Source organism: Kwoniella pini, chromosome 1, assembly GCF_000512605.2.
Source record: "Kwoniella pini CBS 10737 chromosome 1, complete sequence".
NCBI lineage: Eukaryota > Fungi > Basidiomycota > Tremellomycetes > Tremellales > Cryptococcaceae > Kwoniella > Kwoniella pini.
The window spans coordinates 429,960-443,020 of NC_091716.1; the positions used below are offsets into that span (position 1 = coordinate 429,960).

The 13,061-nt window shown below is 39.6% G+C and overlaps 5 protein-coding genes across 5 annotated transcripts; 2 read left to right on the forward strand and 3 right to left on the reverse strand.

Moving 5' to 3' along the window:
- Positions 1 to 330: 330 nt before the first annotated feature.
- I206_100175 (uncharacterized protein) lies at positions 331 to 2,736 on the reverse strand (the record flags this gene model as incomplete). The annotated part of the gene is made up of 3 exons (XM_019152926.1): positions 331 to 951; positions 1,009 to 2,375; positions 2,682 to 2,736. The coding sequence occupies 3 exons, from the start codon at positions 2,734 to 2,736 to the stop codon at positions 331 to 333; spliced, it is 2,043 nt and encodes a 680-aa protein (XP_019015064.1).
- A 592-nt stretch (positions 2,737 to 3,328) lies between these two features.
- I206_100176 (uncharacterized protein) lies at positions 3,329 to 6,579 on the reverse strand (the record flags this gene model as incomplete). The annotated part of the gene is made up of 12 exons (XM_019152925.2): positions 3,329 to 4,055; positions 4,118 to 4,242; positions 4,307 to 4,380; positions 4,451 to 4,500; positions 4,571 to 4,669; positions 4,736 to 4,910; positions 4,968 to 5,035; positions 5,207 to 5,249; positions 5,316 to 5,381; positions 5,442 to 5,575; positions 5,666 to 5,771; positions 5,850 to 6,579. The coding sequence occupies 12 exons, from the start codon at positions 6,577 to 6,579 to the stop codon at positions 3,329 to 3,331; spliced, it is 2,397 nt and encodes a 798-aa protein (XP_019015063.2).
- Positions 6,580 to 7,598: 1,019 nt separating this feature from the next.
- Positions 7,599 to 8,343, reverse strand: I206_100177 (uncharacterized protein; the record flags this gene model as incomplete). Its single annotated transcript, XM_019152923.1, has 4 exons — positions 7,599 to 7,707; positions 7,771 to 7,937; positions 8,042 to 8,142; positions 8,232 to 8,343. The coding sequence occupies 4 exons, from the start codon at positions 8,341 to 8,343 to the stop codon at positions 7,599 to 7,601; spliced, it is 489 nt and encodes a 162-aa protein (XP_019015061.1).
- Positions 8,344 to 8,942: 599 nt separating this feature from the next.
- Positions 8,943 to 10,111, forward strand: I206_100178 (uncharacterized protein; the record flags this gene model as incomplete). Its single annotated transcript, XM_019152922.2, has 5 exons — positions 8,943 to 8,981; positions 9,093 to 9,281; positions 9,366 to 9,703; positions 9,780 to 9,835; positions 9,912 to 10,111. The coding sequence occupies 5 exons, from the start codon at positions 8,943 to 8,945 to the stop codon at positions 10,109 to 10,111; spliced, it is 822 nt and encodes a 273-aa protein (XP_019015060.2).
- A 400-nt stretch (positions 10,112 to 10,511) lies between these two features.
- Positions 10,512 to 12,851, forward strand: I206_100179 (uncharacterized protein; the record flags this gene model as incomplete). The annotated part of the gene is made up of 7 exons (XM_019152921.1): positions 10,512 to 10,694; positions 10,777 to 10,915; positions 11,005 to 11,178; positions 11,442 to 11,672; positions 11,731 to 12,104; positions 12,155 to 12,395; positions 12,484 to 12,851. 7 exons carry the CDS (start codon positions 10,512 to 10,514, stop codon positions 12,849 to 12,851), a joined length of 1,710 nt encoding a protein of 569 aa, XP_019015059.1.
- Between the last annotated feature and the right edge of the window lie 210 nt (positions 12,852 to 13,061).

Sequence of the window (13,061 nt, forward strand, 5' to 3'; positions counted from 1 at the left end):
GTAGATTGCAGAAAATGGCAAAGGTTCAACTCAGTCATACTAAGCACGGATATTTACATATTATCAAACTATATAATCGAGAATTTATAACATTCAACATGATGTAAGTGGTATCTATATACAAATGAGTTGAGAAGGACAACAAAATCAATAGCCAAATGCGAAATGAGGTGAAATTTGAGGCCTAAACCAGGTCAAACTAATTGTAGCAAGCCTGCACAATAGTATGATAGCACCAAGTATTGTGAAGAAAGTTTCAGATCCGACTGTAGCCTTTCTGATGTTCTGGATGCTTGATCACTCTTTACACTTTCCATGCAAATTCCAACTCTACATAATCAAACATCCACACCCCTTCCCATGACTTCCTTCTTCATCCTTGTGTCCTTCACCTTTCGCCCTACCTTCTCTTCTAGCGACTTGATTCTCGTATATTGCGTCAGTGATTCGATGTGTCGTTCCAGGCGTATCGCTCATGTGTCCACTTCCTCCAGCTGGAGGACCAAAATTATTTCTATTTCCTCCGTTTGAGATATTCCTATTCCTAATCGACATTTGGGAAGTCTGTCTAGATACACTAGGTGTTGGACCTTGTTTCCTTAGTGTGGACGGTTTTCTGCTCAATACACCCCCGTTAGAGCTTGAAGGCGAGACGATGTTTTGCGAACTCGTTTTCTGTTGTACACAATTATTTGAAGAAGACCTCGGCAAAGGGTCTCCACCTGGATAGTATGCATTATTGACAATTGAGTCATGATGATTCAATGACGCAGGCTGACCATTTGTCGTGCGTATTGAGCTCATTTCTACGCCGTCTGAAGATGATTTATTGCGCAGTGAAGATGATGAAGGTCGATTTCGAGGTTGAAGGGGATTATCTGGGGATGGGTCGAAAGTGGGTGAGAATGCGTGAGTGCGGGTTGGTGTGATATCGCTCGAATGTGGGAAATTCTGTTATCAATAGTCGTCAGAAAAATTTCTCAAAGTATCAAATATCCGTCAACTCACTTGAGTGCTAGTAGAATCACCCAATCCTATTCCAGGCTTGCCGATATTCTTCCTTTTAACCCACCTTATGGGTGTTCCATCTCTATCCCATTCTACTGCCAAATCTTCTTCCCCTGCACTCAAGTCCGATTCTTTCTTATCATTCTCATTTATGCCTAGTTTCTTCGCCACAGTCGGTAAGACTACATCGTCCCAATCTGTCCCCTTTGGTGGGGTATAGGTAGATTCCGGAGGTATGAAATGAGCAGCTACGCCTAGTCTTGAATTCGGCGTTCCTCCATTCGCGCTCAATGACGGACTCCCTGATAGGAGGTTCAATGAAGCTGATCTTGGACCGTTAAATGATGCTGGAGATCCATTCACGGGTGATCTTGATGATCCGGATCGCTGGCCATTCCTCGAGCTGGACAGTCTGGATGTAGATGGCTGACCCATACCTAATCCTAAACCTGTATGCGATGTAGATATACCATATCCCCTTGAGTTTGAATTAGACCGTAATATAGCTGAGGACGATGTCGACGGTCTGTTGTTCCTTCTTGATGAACCGTCCGAGCCTGAAGACCCACTACGATCCATTTCAATCGCATTGTTCCTCTTGGCATGCAAATTTGGATTATTGGGTTTCATGGAGATTGATCTTTTCCTTGCGTCTAATCCATTTGATGCGTCAGAACTGATCTTAGTAGGAGAGGAATCCCAACTCCCGTTAATCTCATGACCCTTTTCAGCTATACGCAGCGCTTCGTTGGGATTCATTTTGAATGGAGGTAATTCATTCTTGATAAAACCTTCCTGAATCCTACTCCCAGCAAGATCTAAACTATCCCTTCGAGGCTCTATCACAGCTACGCTCATCTTGTTCGCCGAATAAGTCTTCTTCGTAGGTGATCTAGAGCGGATTTTCGGCACGGGTATACCTGTCCCAGAAGAAGGAAGAGGCGGGTTTGAATGGGTATGTATAAGCGAGGGAGCAATGGAGGATAATTGCGATTTTGATCTTGGTCGAGTTGGTATTCTAGATGGAATGCTGGTAGTGTACACCAGCGTTGATGAATTTGTTGAGTTTATTACCGAAGTGTTTATGCGAGGTCTAGGCTTACTATCCTCTTTTTCTACTTGTCTACCTCGATCAACATTGTAGGTTTTGCGCGTTTCATTGGAGTATAATTCTGATCTGATCCTGTTTCGTGTTGTTGTGGGTATAGAGGAGGGTCCAGCGGTGGGATTAGTTTGGAAGACACCGAAAGTGGGTGAGATAGGAAAGGCGTTCAACTTAGAGGAGAATGTTGTAGGTTCAAGTGTATTTTCGTCGAATGATGCGGCTGATAATCGTTTGGTAAGATATTGTGATTCCGATTCGAGGCCTGTTTTGCAGAATTAGGTTAACATAAGTGAAGACACGTACGTTGAACGTACGGTACCAAGTTAAGTGACGACAATGATGAGAGGAGTCAGAAGATCTAGGATATGAGACACTTAATGAATAACCATATAATCGAACATGAATGGATGAAAGAAAAGTCAAAATCCAAATTGAATTTCAATCAAAACACGCCTCTCGTCATACTCGGTTCAACATCCCGTACTGTTTATGTGTAACCGGTTACTTCCTCACGCTAACAGCTAATCATTTCGATTTTACTGCATTAAACAAAGATGAAAGCACTCACGCTTCTTCAGAGTAGGTACTATTTGATCATCCCATCCTGGAGTCATCCTACTCATATTCGTATGCGTATGCATGTTCGTTTGTTGAATTTGAGTGGCAAGCATTGTTGTTCGTGCGTTGCCACAGTAGTTCAACAATGAACAATTACGATATTAGGAGCCAGAAGACAGAAGAAGGATTGTTGTTGTTTACTTCTTAAAGACAAGGGAACGATCAAAAAGTGTTATTGAGAAATGCTTGAAGAAGATATTACCGTTTTCGATCCAAAGGAATTGTTGAATGTAAAGGTATAGATGTAACGATTCAAAGGTACATTCAAGGGATCCCTTCCTTCTCTCAAAATATCACTAGTACACGCATTAAATGCTTTGGTAAAGATATACTCCATGTTTCATATATGTTTACATGTTATATTTTAATTTTAGATGACGCACAGAGCATATAACATAACTATTTTGACTGATATTTCATTAAGCTTGGGCTCAAAGGCACGTGGACAGATCTGGACTGGAATTCAGTAGGTTATTTATCTATACATGTACGTATCTACAGATCGAGCCTTTTGAAATATGGACGCAAGTACAATAGCGATTGTTGATCATGTATGATCGCGAGTCCCAAAGCTGTCTGATGAGTGCACATTTCATTCTATATTTCATTTCCATCTTCTCTAGGAGATCGCTCTTGACTCGCACACACAAAGTTGAAGTTGAGCGGTATATTAGGAGAAGGAGATGAACCTGTTTCTCTATCGTTGTTATTCCTCGAAATCATAGTCGTCGATATAGGAGAGATAGAAGGGGATTTCGGTAACGGTATTAAAGTCGGATCAAGCCTTAATCCTCCTTCATCCGGACCTGAATGAGTAGATTCGTTAGTCGAAGGATGCATAGAAGATGAATTTTGAATTTGGTTATTTCCGGTTTTACCGTTATGACCATTTAACAATGGTGATAAGGACGATATTGACGATCCCTGTTTTATTCTTTCATCCACTTTATTGTAATCCGATTCTGTCAATAAAGAAATTTGTCTTTGTCCATTATCATCATGTAAAAATGAAAAAGAAGGTAATATTGTCAATCTTTTTTTAGATCGATTTCCTTCTTGCCTTTGACTCGGAGCTAATTGCTCATCCCGATATCTTTGCTCATCAGATTGGTCAATAGTGGATGAACTCGATATCATCGAGTCGGTCCTTATGTGTGCGTGAACTTCATTGTGAGGATGATGAGGATCTTTCTCCTTTAAATTCGATCGTATCGTTTGATAAATTGCTAAATCAGAATTATTGAGGGGTGGATTCGCTTTTGACAATGTAGGCGGCTGTCTTTCAATCCTTCTAGCGATTTGGAAAGTCACCCAAGAGCCCCATCTGACAACAAGATACTAGCCACATTAGTGTTCAATCAATCTTTAAGTGATAACAATACTCACATTTGGGTCAAAAGTAGTCCAATGGCAATGATAAATACCATAGCTGTCCATGCTCGATCAACCGAATTGTAAGAGTAATTTTGATGTACACCCCAATAAGCTATCAAAGCGATAGCACTTGCAGACTATCAACAATTTTGGTCAGCATGCTTGCTATGAACAGTAACAAATCGAGATTGTTTCGCCCACTTTGAAGATAAATGTCTGCAAGGAAGCGATCTTGAGAATTCGAGAAACTGTACGTGGTTCCCAATCCAGGCGATCTGTCGAAGCGGACACAAAGTAAGATTATCGTCTGGCATAGAATCAAACAATGAGAATATGTTTACTCACATCCCAGTAATCCGATAAATGTCGGCTGTTCTGTCGTTGCTTGGAATAGCCTACATGACATAATCAGTCGTCAGAATCTAATCTGCTCCCGAGTGGCCGAAAATATGAAAATAAACATACCATATAATTGCAGAGCAGAGATAAGACATAGATTGAGTATATTCAAATACAGTCACAGTAAAGGAAATGGCAATAATTGTCAAGAAATGATGGGCAATCCTGTAATCCCGACATCAAAAGTCAAACATAAGCTAAAAACAGCCAACAATCGGAATAGTAACGTACATTGGCATCCGCATTTTCAATCTATAAATCAATTCAAAAATATACAAAGCAGAAGTCAAAACTCCTGCTGTCCGTAGACATTGAACTTCCCAAAGATGAAATCGACCTGCGAATGCTGGTGAAGCTACTAATTCTAGAGCTAGAGATATTGTAGTGAAAATAATGTTCATCGTGTCTATAAAATACACATGTGTGAATCACTTTGCCCACTTTGAGTAATAGTGTTACTCACATACGACTATGTTCTTCTGATGTTCTAAACCTGCTGTAGGGAATACCGAGGACTTTCGAAAGTAGATGCTGCTCAGATTGGTCAGCCTTTATAATCCAGCGATTACAGGAATCTGCCTAGAGATTGGAAGTTTCAGTCAGGGAAGGAAAATCGGATTGAGAGGGAGGTTCCTCAACAGGCGAGCATATCGAATGCGAGGATAAGAAAAAGCTCGAGCACAATCACAGATCGTCACTCACAACCATATCAGATTAGACATAAAGTAAAAGAATAAAAAGTATCCTGACGTACATCGTGTCAGCCTATATCATATTATCAATCATAAAGGAGGGTTGGATCGGACTTTACCTAGTAGAGCAGTCGCATATAACGTAGGATCCCATGAATGACTGTCACTCGAACTCAAAGCGATTTCTGCGATGTTCTTCAGTGAGTGACAGTACCAAGCTAAGTAATACAGTAATTAGGACATACCGATCAGTGGATTTAGATCTTCGGTACTTGTAGCTTGAATACCTGCAATTTCATCTTGGTTCTCAGGTGTGACGTACGCAGGTGCTAGCCAACCTTGAGGGAAATGCGAGTCAAGTACAACTTGATCATAGTCACTTAGGAGCCACACACATGTCAATTTTCTTGTGGTTTATCGGTTCTGATAAATGAACTGATACGCTGAAAGTGAAATTACAACCACTTACCGAGATATACACATATCTCCACCAGTTGGACCTATATGTGGACAATGTATTTCAGGTCGAAGGGGTAACATCGGGACGTGCAAATGACGACAAACCAGATTATCCTCTAGTTGAAATAAAGTGCGAAGTGCGGAAGTCAGCTCAGCTTAACAGATTAGAAGGAGTTTTGAGGAATCCAACTTACCACCCATTCTATACCATTGACCAATTTCTCTTCCATTTAGAAAATCCATACATTCATTCCAATCTTTGTATTGCTCATTTGGTCCACTACAATGATCCAATGCAGTTTTACAAATCTTATTAGACATATATTGTCTTAAGACTCCATTAGTATCATTTGAAGAAGCAGTTATATTCGGTCTAATAGCCATAAGTGGTATAAGTTTAGGTATAATTACATCTGTTGCCCATGCCCATCTTCTAAAAGAAATATCATATTGTTCAATTTGTTTATTTTCATTGATTTTCAAAAAAGCATCAATTTGAATAGGAAAATTTTGATTTAAAGAAGGATAACTGAATAAAAATTTAATAGAAGTTGAAATATAAGAATTTTGAATTAATAATGAAGTAACATTATATGAAATTGGTGAACCAAATGGAGAAGGATCAGTTAAATCTTCTGCAGTATTAACAAATAATCCAAATAAATATTCAGTTGATAATTCTCTACCATCAAAATTTGTTGATAAATCTGCTGTTCCAATTACATTTTCTGAAAATAATTTACTATTTATACTTTTTGCTATTTCAATATTTTTTGGTGAAATAAATCCATCTGCAAATTGTTTTACAGTTTCAAGTACTTGATATTCTGTTATTGCTTTTATTTCTATTGGTAAAATTATTAAAACAGTAATGATTATTCTTATCACAATGGATTTGATTGACATGGATGTTATCTGAGACATTCTGCCTTTGGATGCGATGTCTGCTCAGACCGAAAGATTGTCGAATTGATGGAAGTGCACTCTAATGTATTCGTAACTAAAGGACCAATCTTCACAATTTAGTCTATTCACCAGAAGTGTTATAGCAATATAACGTCTGAGAAGCAATTGGAGGCCAAGTATTGTTATAACAAGTTGGAAGGAAAGGAGTTTCATCCTTGGATCGGTATGCAACAGGATGTATCATATCCTTTCTTACCAGTGGAATTCAAGACTGGTCGTTGATCACCGAGGTTCTTGCATTGTGACCTCCCAAGTCCAAACTACGCTGCGTTCCTTTACTACCACAGTAGTCAAGCCTAATCTCCGTTTCATACCGATATAATGGAGATCCAGCTACTGGATATTTTAAGGGGATTGTGACATAGCATCAAGCCTGATACACAAACTCAAGCATGTTTGCTGTACTTTTGATTGGAAATGAAATAAAAGGAACGTCAATCACCCTATTACTAAATCCAAAGTGGATTTTGATCTTAGGTACGAGGTTGCAAGATAACGAAATAGCGATGTTTTCAATTACGTCATGATTGCCCGAGATCCGCGTACTGAGAGTAAGGTTATTTAGTTTAAAATTCGGGATATCTACTCGACTCTCGTAAAATCATTCGCACAGACTTGGTCTAAATTTCACATTTAATGATCTATCGGCCATGTACAGTACTGATTTTACAGTTGTGAGTCAAGCAATCAATACAAAAGTGTGATGGAAAGTCATGGCCCCCCCATATATGATCGGCGGAGCTATTGTTCTTCTTTGTCGAATATCCACTGTGCCTTGTCAACTCGTTTATTGTTTTAGACTCAATTGACCTTGTGCAATTTGACGCTGGTATAGCATTCTACACAAGTTCAAGCTGATATGAAAACTATTTATAATATCGCAGAGTTCGAGAAACCCTAGTAAAATTACAATCCCAATGTACTACTAATCATGGAGGCTATGTATCTAATTTCAAGCATCGGAGCTGAACAGACTATCAGAGGAGTAACGAGATTGACCCCATAAGACTGATTAACCCGCAATATAACAAACCCCTTTGGACGGCTAAAGTAGGAGAAGAAGAAGAAGCTAAATATTCAGCCGAACTGATATGAGTAGCCATTAGCACGACCTATTGCGACTCTATCCTTCACGGTAATAGGGCTCACTTAAAGTAAGATCCATTTGCACTGTTGGCGTAATTTTCAGGTAATGGAATCTTAACTTCCACTCCTGCTCTTCTACAGAAGTTCTCTCCATATTCAATCGCATAAGCTACATCGGGTGCAGATGAACAGACAGTTGGAAGACAAGTGGACATGAGATTAATCCATTGCTATGCGAGTACATTAGCAGTCAAAAAGCGATAAATGATGATATGAAGAACTAAATAAAATCTTGTCGATCCAAGTCATAATCGAAATAGATATTTAGACGCACCTCTTGTTGACAATTTTTAGTTATCCACGTGAATCCATTAGATCCTGTACCTGGAATTTCGATTGTATATTCTAATCTTGAATGACATTCAACGAAACATGCTATCATATCAAACAGATCGATTATCATTTATTGTGATAATACCGAAACCAGTATTCTAAGCATTTTGCGAGCGAGATCGCTTACTTACAAGAAGAGGCTTTATTCACGTCCAAATGATATTGCGATGCTGCACTTCCTAGTATTAAAGGTAAGAAGTAGATTGAAGAGATCAAATACAGAAACCTGCTAAATGCTGACATGTTTGCGATTAAGTCAATTGATGATATAATATGTTAAGTTGAAGAGTGGTGGAATTGATTAATAGAAATAGGATAAGTAAAACAGGTTGTATTTTTTCTCTTTCCACTTATGTATATTTCAGTTAAGTATGATCCATTGCATCGTTACATGAGTATCTTACATCTAACAAAGAAGTATCTTTCTACCCTTGCTTTCAAAAGAAAGAAACGGTCAAGAGGCCTATTGTTCTCCAGTGCGATAACTTCTTATTGTTCTTGATGAATTACCATAATAGGGAATTGATCGGTGTGTTAAGTTGAAACGGGGCTCCTGTTATCGGATTAACTGGGATGCAGAAATAAAGAAACCCATTAATTGATCGGAGCGAGCCGCGTCGGTTAATTGACAATGACACAAATTTGGTTGTTACTCGAAGTTTTGTCAATTGAATTAAAATGATCACCTGAACCTACCTTATCACGATCGGCATTGAATCTCGAATCATCAATCATATAATACCTGACAGATCGCGACTATAATCTGCATCTTATATCCAGGCAACTTGTGTACATACTACTACCTAATTATCACTCACCAGCCTCTCAGGGAAAAGCTCGCAATGTTGGTTCCCTTATCTCCGGCGGTAATGTCGAACATTGTAAGTTTGTTACGGCTTATTCTTGAGCATGATTTGACACCTCAGTAAACTATCTGATGCAATCAACCGAACCGATATACTAGGATCGCTGACTTTGATCGACGTGCGTAGGCCGGCTACATGTCGATAGCTACCTGGATAGTGGTCTATTCACCTCAAATATGGGAGAATTATCAATTACAATCAGGTGAAGGTTTATCAGTACCTTTCATCGTATTATGGCTTTTAGGAGATATTACCAACCTCTTTGGAGGTGTCCTGGCGAATGTACTACCTACTATGATCATTTTGGCTGTTTACGTGAGTATCTTGCTATGCTGGCTAGCTATCCATCCATCTCTTTTTTCTCGTGAGCCTGTCATGCTAAAACGCCTTCTTCCATAGTACACAATATGCGACTTGATATTACTGTTCCAAGTATATTATTACCGAAGACGACCATCAACAGCCGCCCGAACACACATCAACCCAGAAGACGAATCTACACCTTTATTACCTGAACCAAAACAACCTAAACCACTTTTACCTCCCGCCCTCGAATACCCTGTCATGTTAGGTTTCGTTCTTCTAGCTGGTGTAGGAGCATGGTATATTACGGACACGGACGAAGTTTCCATTCCAGAGAAACCCATTGTGGAGCTAGAATGGAAATCGCAAGTTCTAGGTTGGATGAGTGCGGTTCTGTATTTGGGAAGTAGAGTTCCTCAAATCGTACACAATTAGTAAGTATTTTCGCAATTGAATGTGAAGGCAAGAAGAGTCTCAAGGAGAATACACTGACGGTACGTTGCAAAATAGCAAAACTCGATGTGCGGGTTTATCATTAGCCATGTTCTTCTTCGCCATTTCAGGAAGTGAGTCATCCCAAAACACATCCATGTCCAGTCTGCCTATTTTTGGCGCACGACGTGCTGATGACATTCGTTGCAGATATCACTTATGTCCTGTCAATCACGTTGACATCGATGAACCCTCGATACATTTTGGCGAATTTACCATGGTTAGCAGGATCAGGATTGACAGTATTCTTAGATTTGTTTGTTCTTGCTCAATTCGCCGTTTTTAATTGGCAAGACAAACAGAAAGGTAAAATCCTTGCTTCAAATGAGAATGAAGAGGAGGAGCCTTAGGTCGATTCTGTAAGAAAACGTGTTAGGGCAGCGAAGCGACCAGGACGAATTTATTTATTCCATCTATACCAATATTTATACTAAACAAGTAGAAATAGAATTATATGGGTAGTGATTACACGCATTCGGGGACAAGGATGTTACAATGTATTATTATGTACGACTTAAACTTCAAAGATAGCATTATGTCAATAGAGATCTTGGTTGGTACCTCGGTTGAACCGGCAATGACCGATGTAAAGTTACGCAAATCTCGGCAATTCCCAATCATCCTCGCAACGAGATTATTGTTGACAATTATCGCACAAAATGCGGCGCAGTCATCATTGATCACCTTGACAAGCTCTTGAATGGATTGACAAAGCTGTTTCTTCTCACTACGGCAAGAGTGATCGGCAAGATGAAGGTTTCGCCAGGTGTAGCAAGACGTAAACTCATCAATGCTTTACCAAACGTCCTTCCATTTATCGTTACTCTCAGTCATGTTCTTCTATCGCCTTATACGAAAGTAGAAGAATCTTTCACATTGCATGCCGTACATGATGTGTTGACATACGGTCTTGATATTTCTAAGCTACCTCATGTGAGTTCTACTTCTTCCTTTCTGCGCTTGAGAAATGCAAAGCTATCGTTGTATGACTGATAATGTACTTCCCGCGATTTAGTGGGATCATATAACATTTCCAGGAGCGGTACCTAGATCTTTTTTACCTCCTATTATATTAGGTTTATTGAGCTATCCTGCATCCACCCTGGGTATTATTACAGGCTTGATAAGGACGAAAGTAGATGTACAAATAGCTAGTAAGTCCTTCTTGTATATCCCTAGGTGTAAATCAGTCATTGAGCACAATTTCCAATCTGTTGGACTGACTACATTGAAATCACAATAGTCAGACTCGTTCTTGCGTCAATATTCTCTCACACATTCAACCATCTTGCTAAAACCTTACGTGGGAGATATGGTCCATCAATCAGAATATGGTTCACAATTTTGAGCTTGACAAGCTTTCATATACCCTACTATGCGGGCAGAACTTTACCCAATTTCATGGCTTTGCCCGGCGGTGAGTGATCAGATTCTTAGTTCGAGGATGATTGAAATGCCATTCAAATTGCCTGATATTCCCAGTCCAACCTCCAGACTCCTCACTCATGATTTTTCAGTGCATTGTTCCATATGTACTTGTTACACCTCCTTCTCAATCCCGCCAGGGCCATCCCTCAGCCTTCCCTGCCATAACCTTCCCTTCTCTTGTCCCTATACTTCCGGCTTGCCTTTCTTCCAAGATGCCATAGTATTCTAGCTTATTCATTTCTCTGTTATCAGTACTATTAAGCATATCTCTTATCCTCAGATCAGGATCGAAATCCGCTCCTTCCAATGTCACCACGAAAAGACAACGAACCGCCATTATTTTACTTACTGCTTTGTCGACAGTAGTGAGGCTGGAATTGGCCTTGTTACTGATACCAACTGCCCTCTCACTTGTGATATTGCGTAGAGCTAGTCTAGCTCAGGTTGTGGGATGGGGTATGTTAGGTGGATTCGGATCATTAGGTAACTCAAAATTCACGCATCTTGTTCGAAGTCTTGTATTTAACATCTCGTCTATTAGCGATCTCATCACCTATGGATTATATATTATGGAGGCCAACTATCCCTCATCCTTCCCTGCCGACTTTTACATCAACTTGGCAGATCCTTTGGCCTGAAGTATCTGCATTTCACTATAATCTGGTTCAAGGTCAATCATCCAATTGGGGTATTATGTCATGGCATTATTACTTTTCCAACTCGCTTCCAAAGATTTTACTTGCTAGCTTCCCCTTAGCTGCGTTAGCTGGGATCGTGTGGTTCATAAGGTTATTAGGCATTAAAGTAGGTGGGAAGGAGGGAGGAAAACTAAATGAAGGTGTGGGGGAAATCGTCAAAGTTTTCGGGGCCGGGATAGTGGCTTTGGCAGGATCCATGAGTTTTGTAGGACACAAAGTACGTATAGCTTTGTAAACACGGAAGTCAATAGCTAATCAAGATGACAGGAATGGCGGTTTATCATTTATGCTGTACCGATAATACAAATCATTGCTTCTTTCGCTGCTGCTGCATTATGGAATTTTCCTTACACCCGACCCAAATTTTTAGTTAGATTGGGATTAGTAGGGTTGATAAGTATAAATATAGGAGCAACCGTAATATTAACTTTTGTCAGTATGAATAACTATCCTGGTGGTGAGGTTTGGAGAAATTTAGAAAAGTTACCAAAAGGTCAAAATGAAACGAGTAAGTACATTTATGGCTGACTCTCAGTGTCCGAAAGAATTCCGAGTGAAGAGAAAAAAAAGTTTGCTTAGGCTGATTTATTACTTAGTCACTATACATTTTCCCTCATACCCACTTCAGACGGGTTCCACGCTATTCACATTCATACATGAAAATATACCTTTTGCATCTTATCAAGGTCCATATGGTTTATTTCCAAAGCAGAAACGCCCAATTTGGATATACTCGAAATCTGAAGATGAAGAATTTTCGACCTCGGATGGGTTATGGAACAATGATATAGATTATGTAGTGACGGGAGACTGGAATAATTTCCTCGATTCAGAAGGTGAAGCAAAGAAATGGGAAATTGTAAGCGAAATTAATGGCTTAGAAGGGGTTAGTAGGGGTGGGAAATATGGAGTGAATGTAAGATGGGGAAGGAAATTAGTTATCCTAGGAAGAAAAGAATTGTAACCAATTATCGACCCGATCCAATACGATAAAAGGCAAAAACAGTAGCAGTTTGCAGGAGATTGTAAAGAACAACAAAAGTGACCTGATGCAGATCCTAAATATAGCAATGACTTATGGTATTATTGTTGATTTCATATTCTCTTCCGATCAAAAAAACCGAGTTGTTTCTCATTTTATGTCTGAACTATGGTGCGGTCCCCTATCACACAG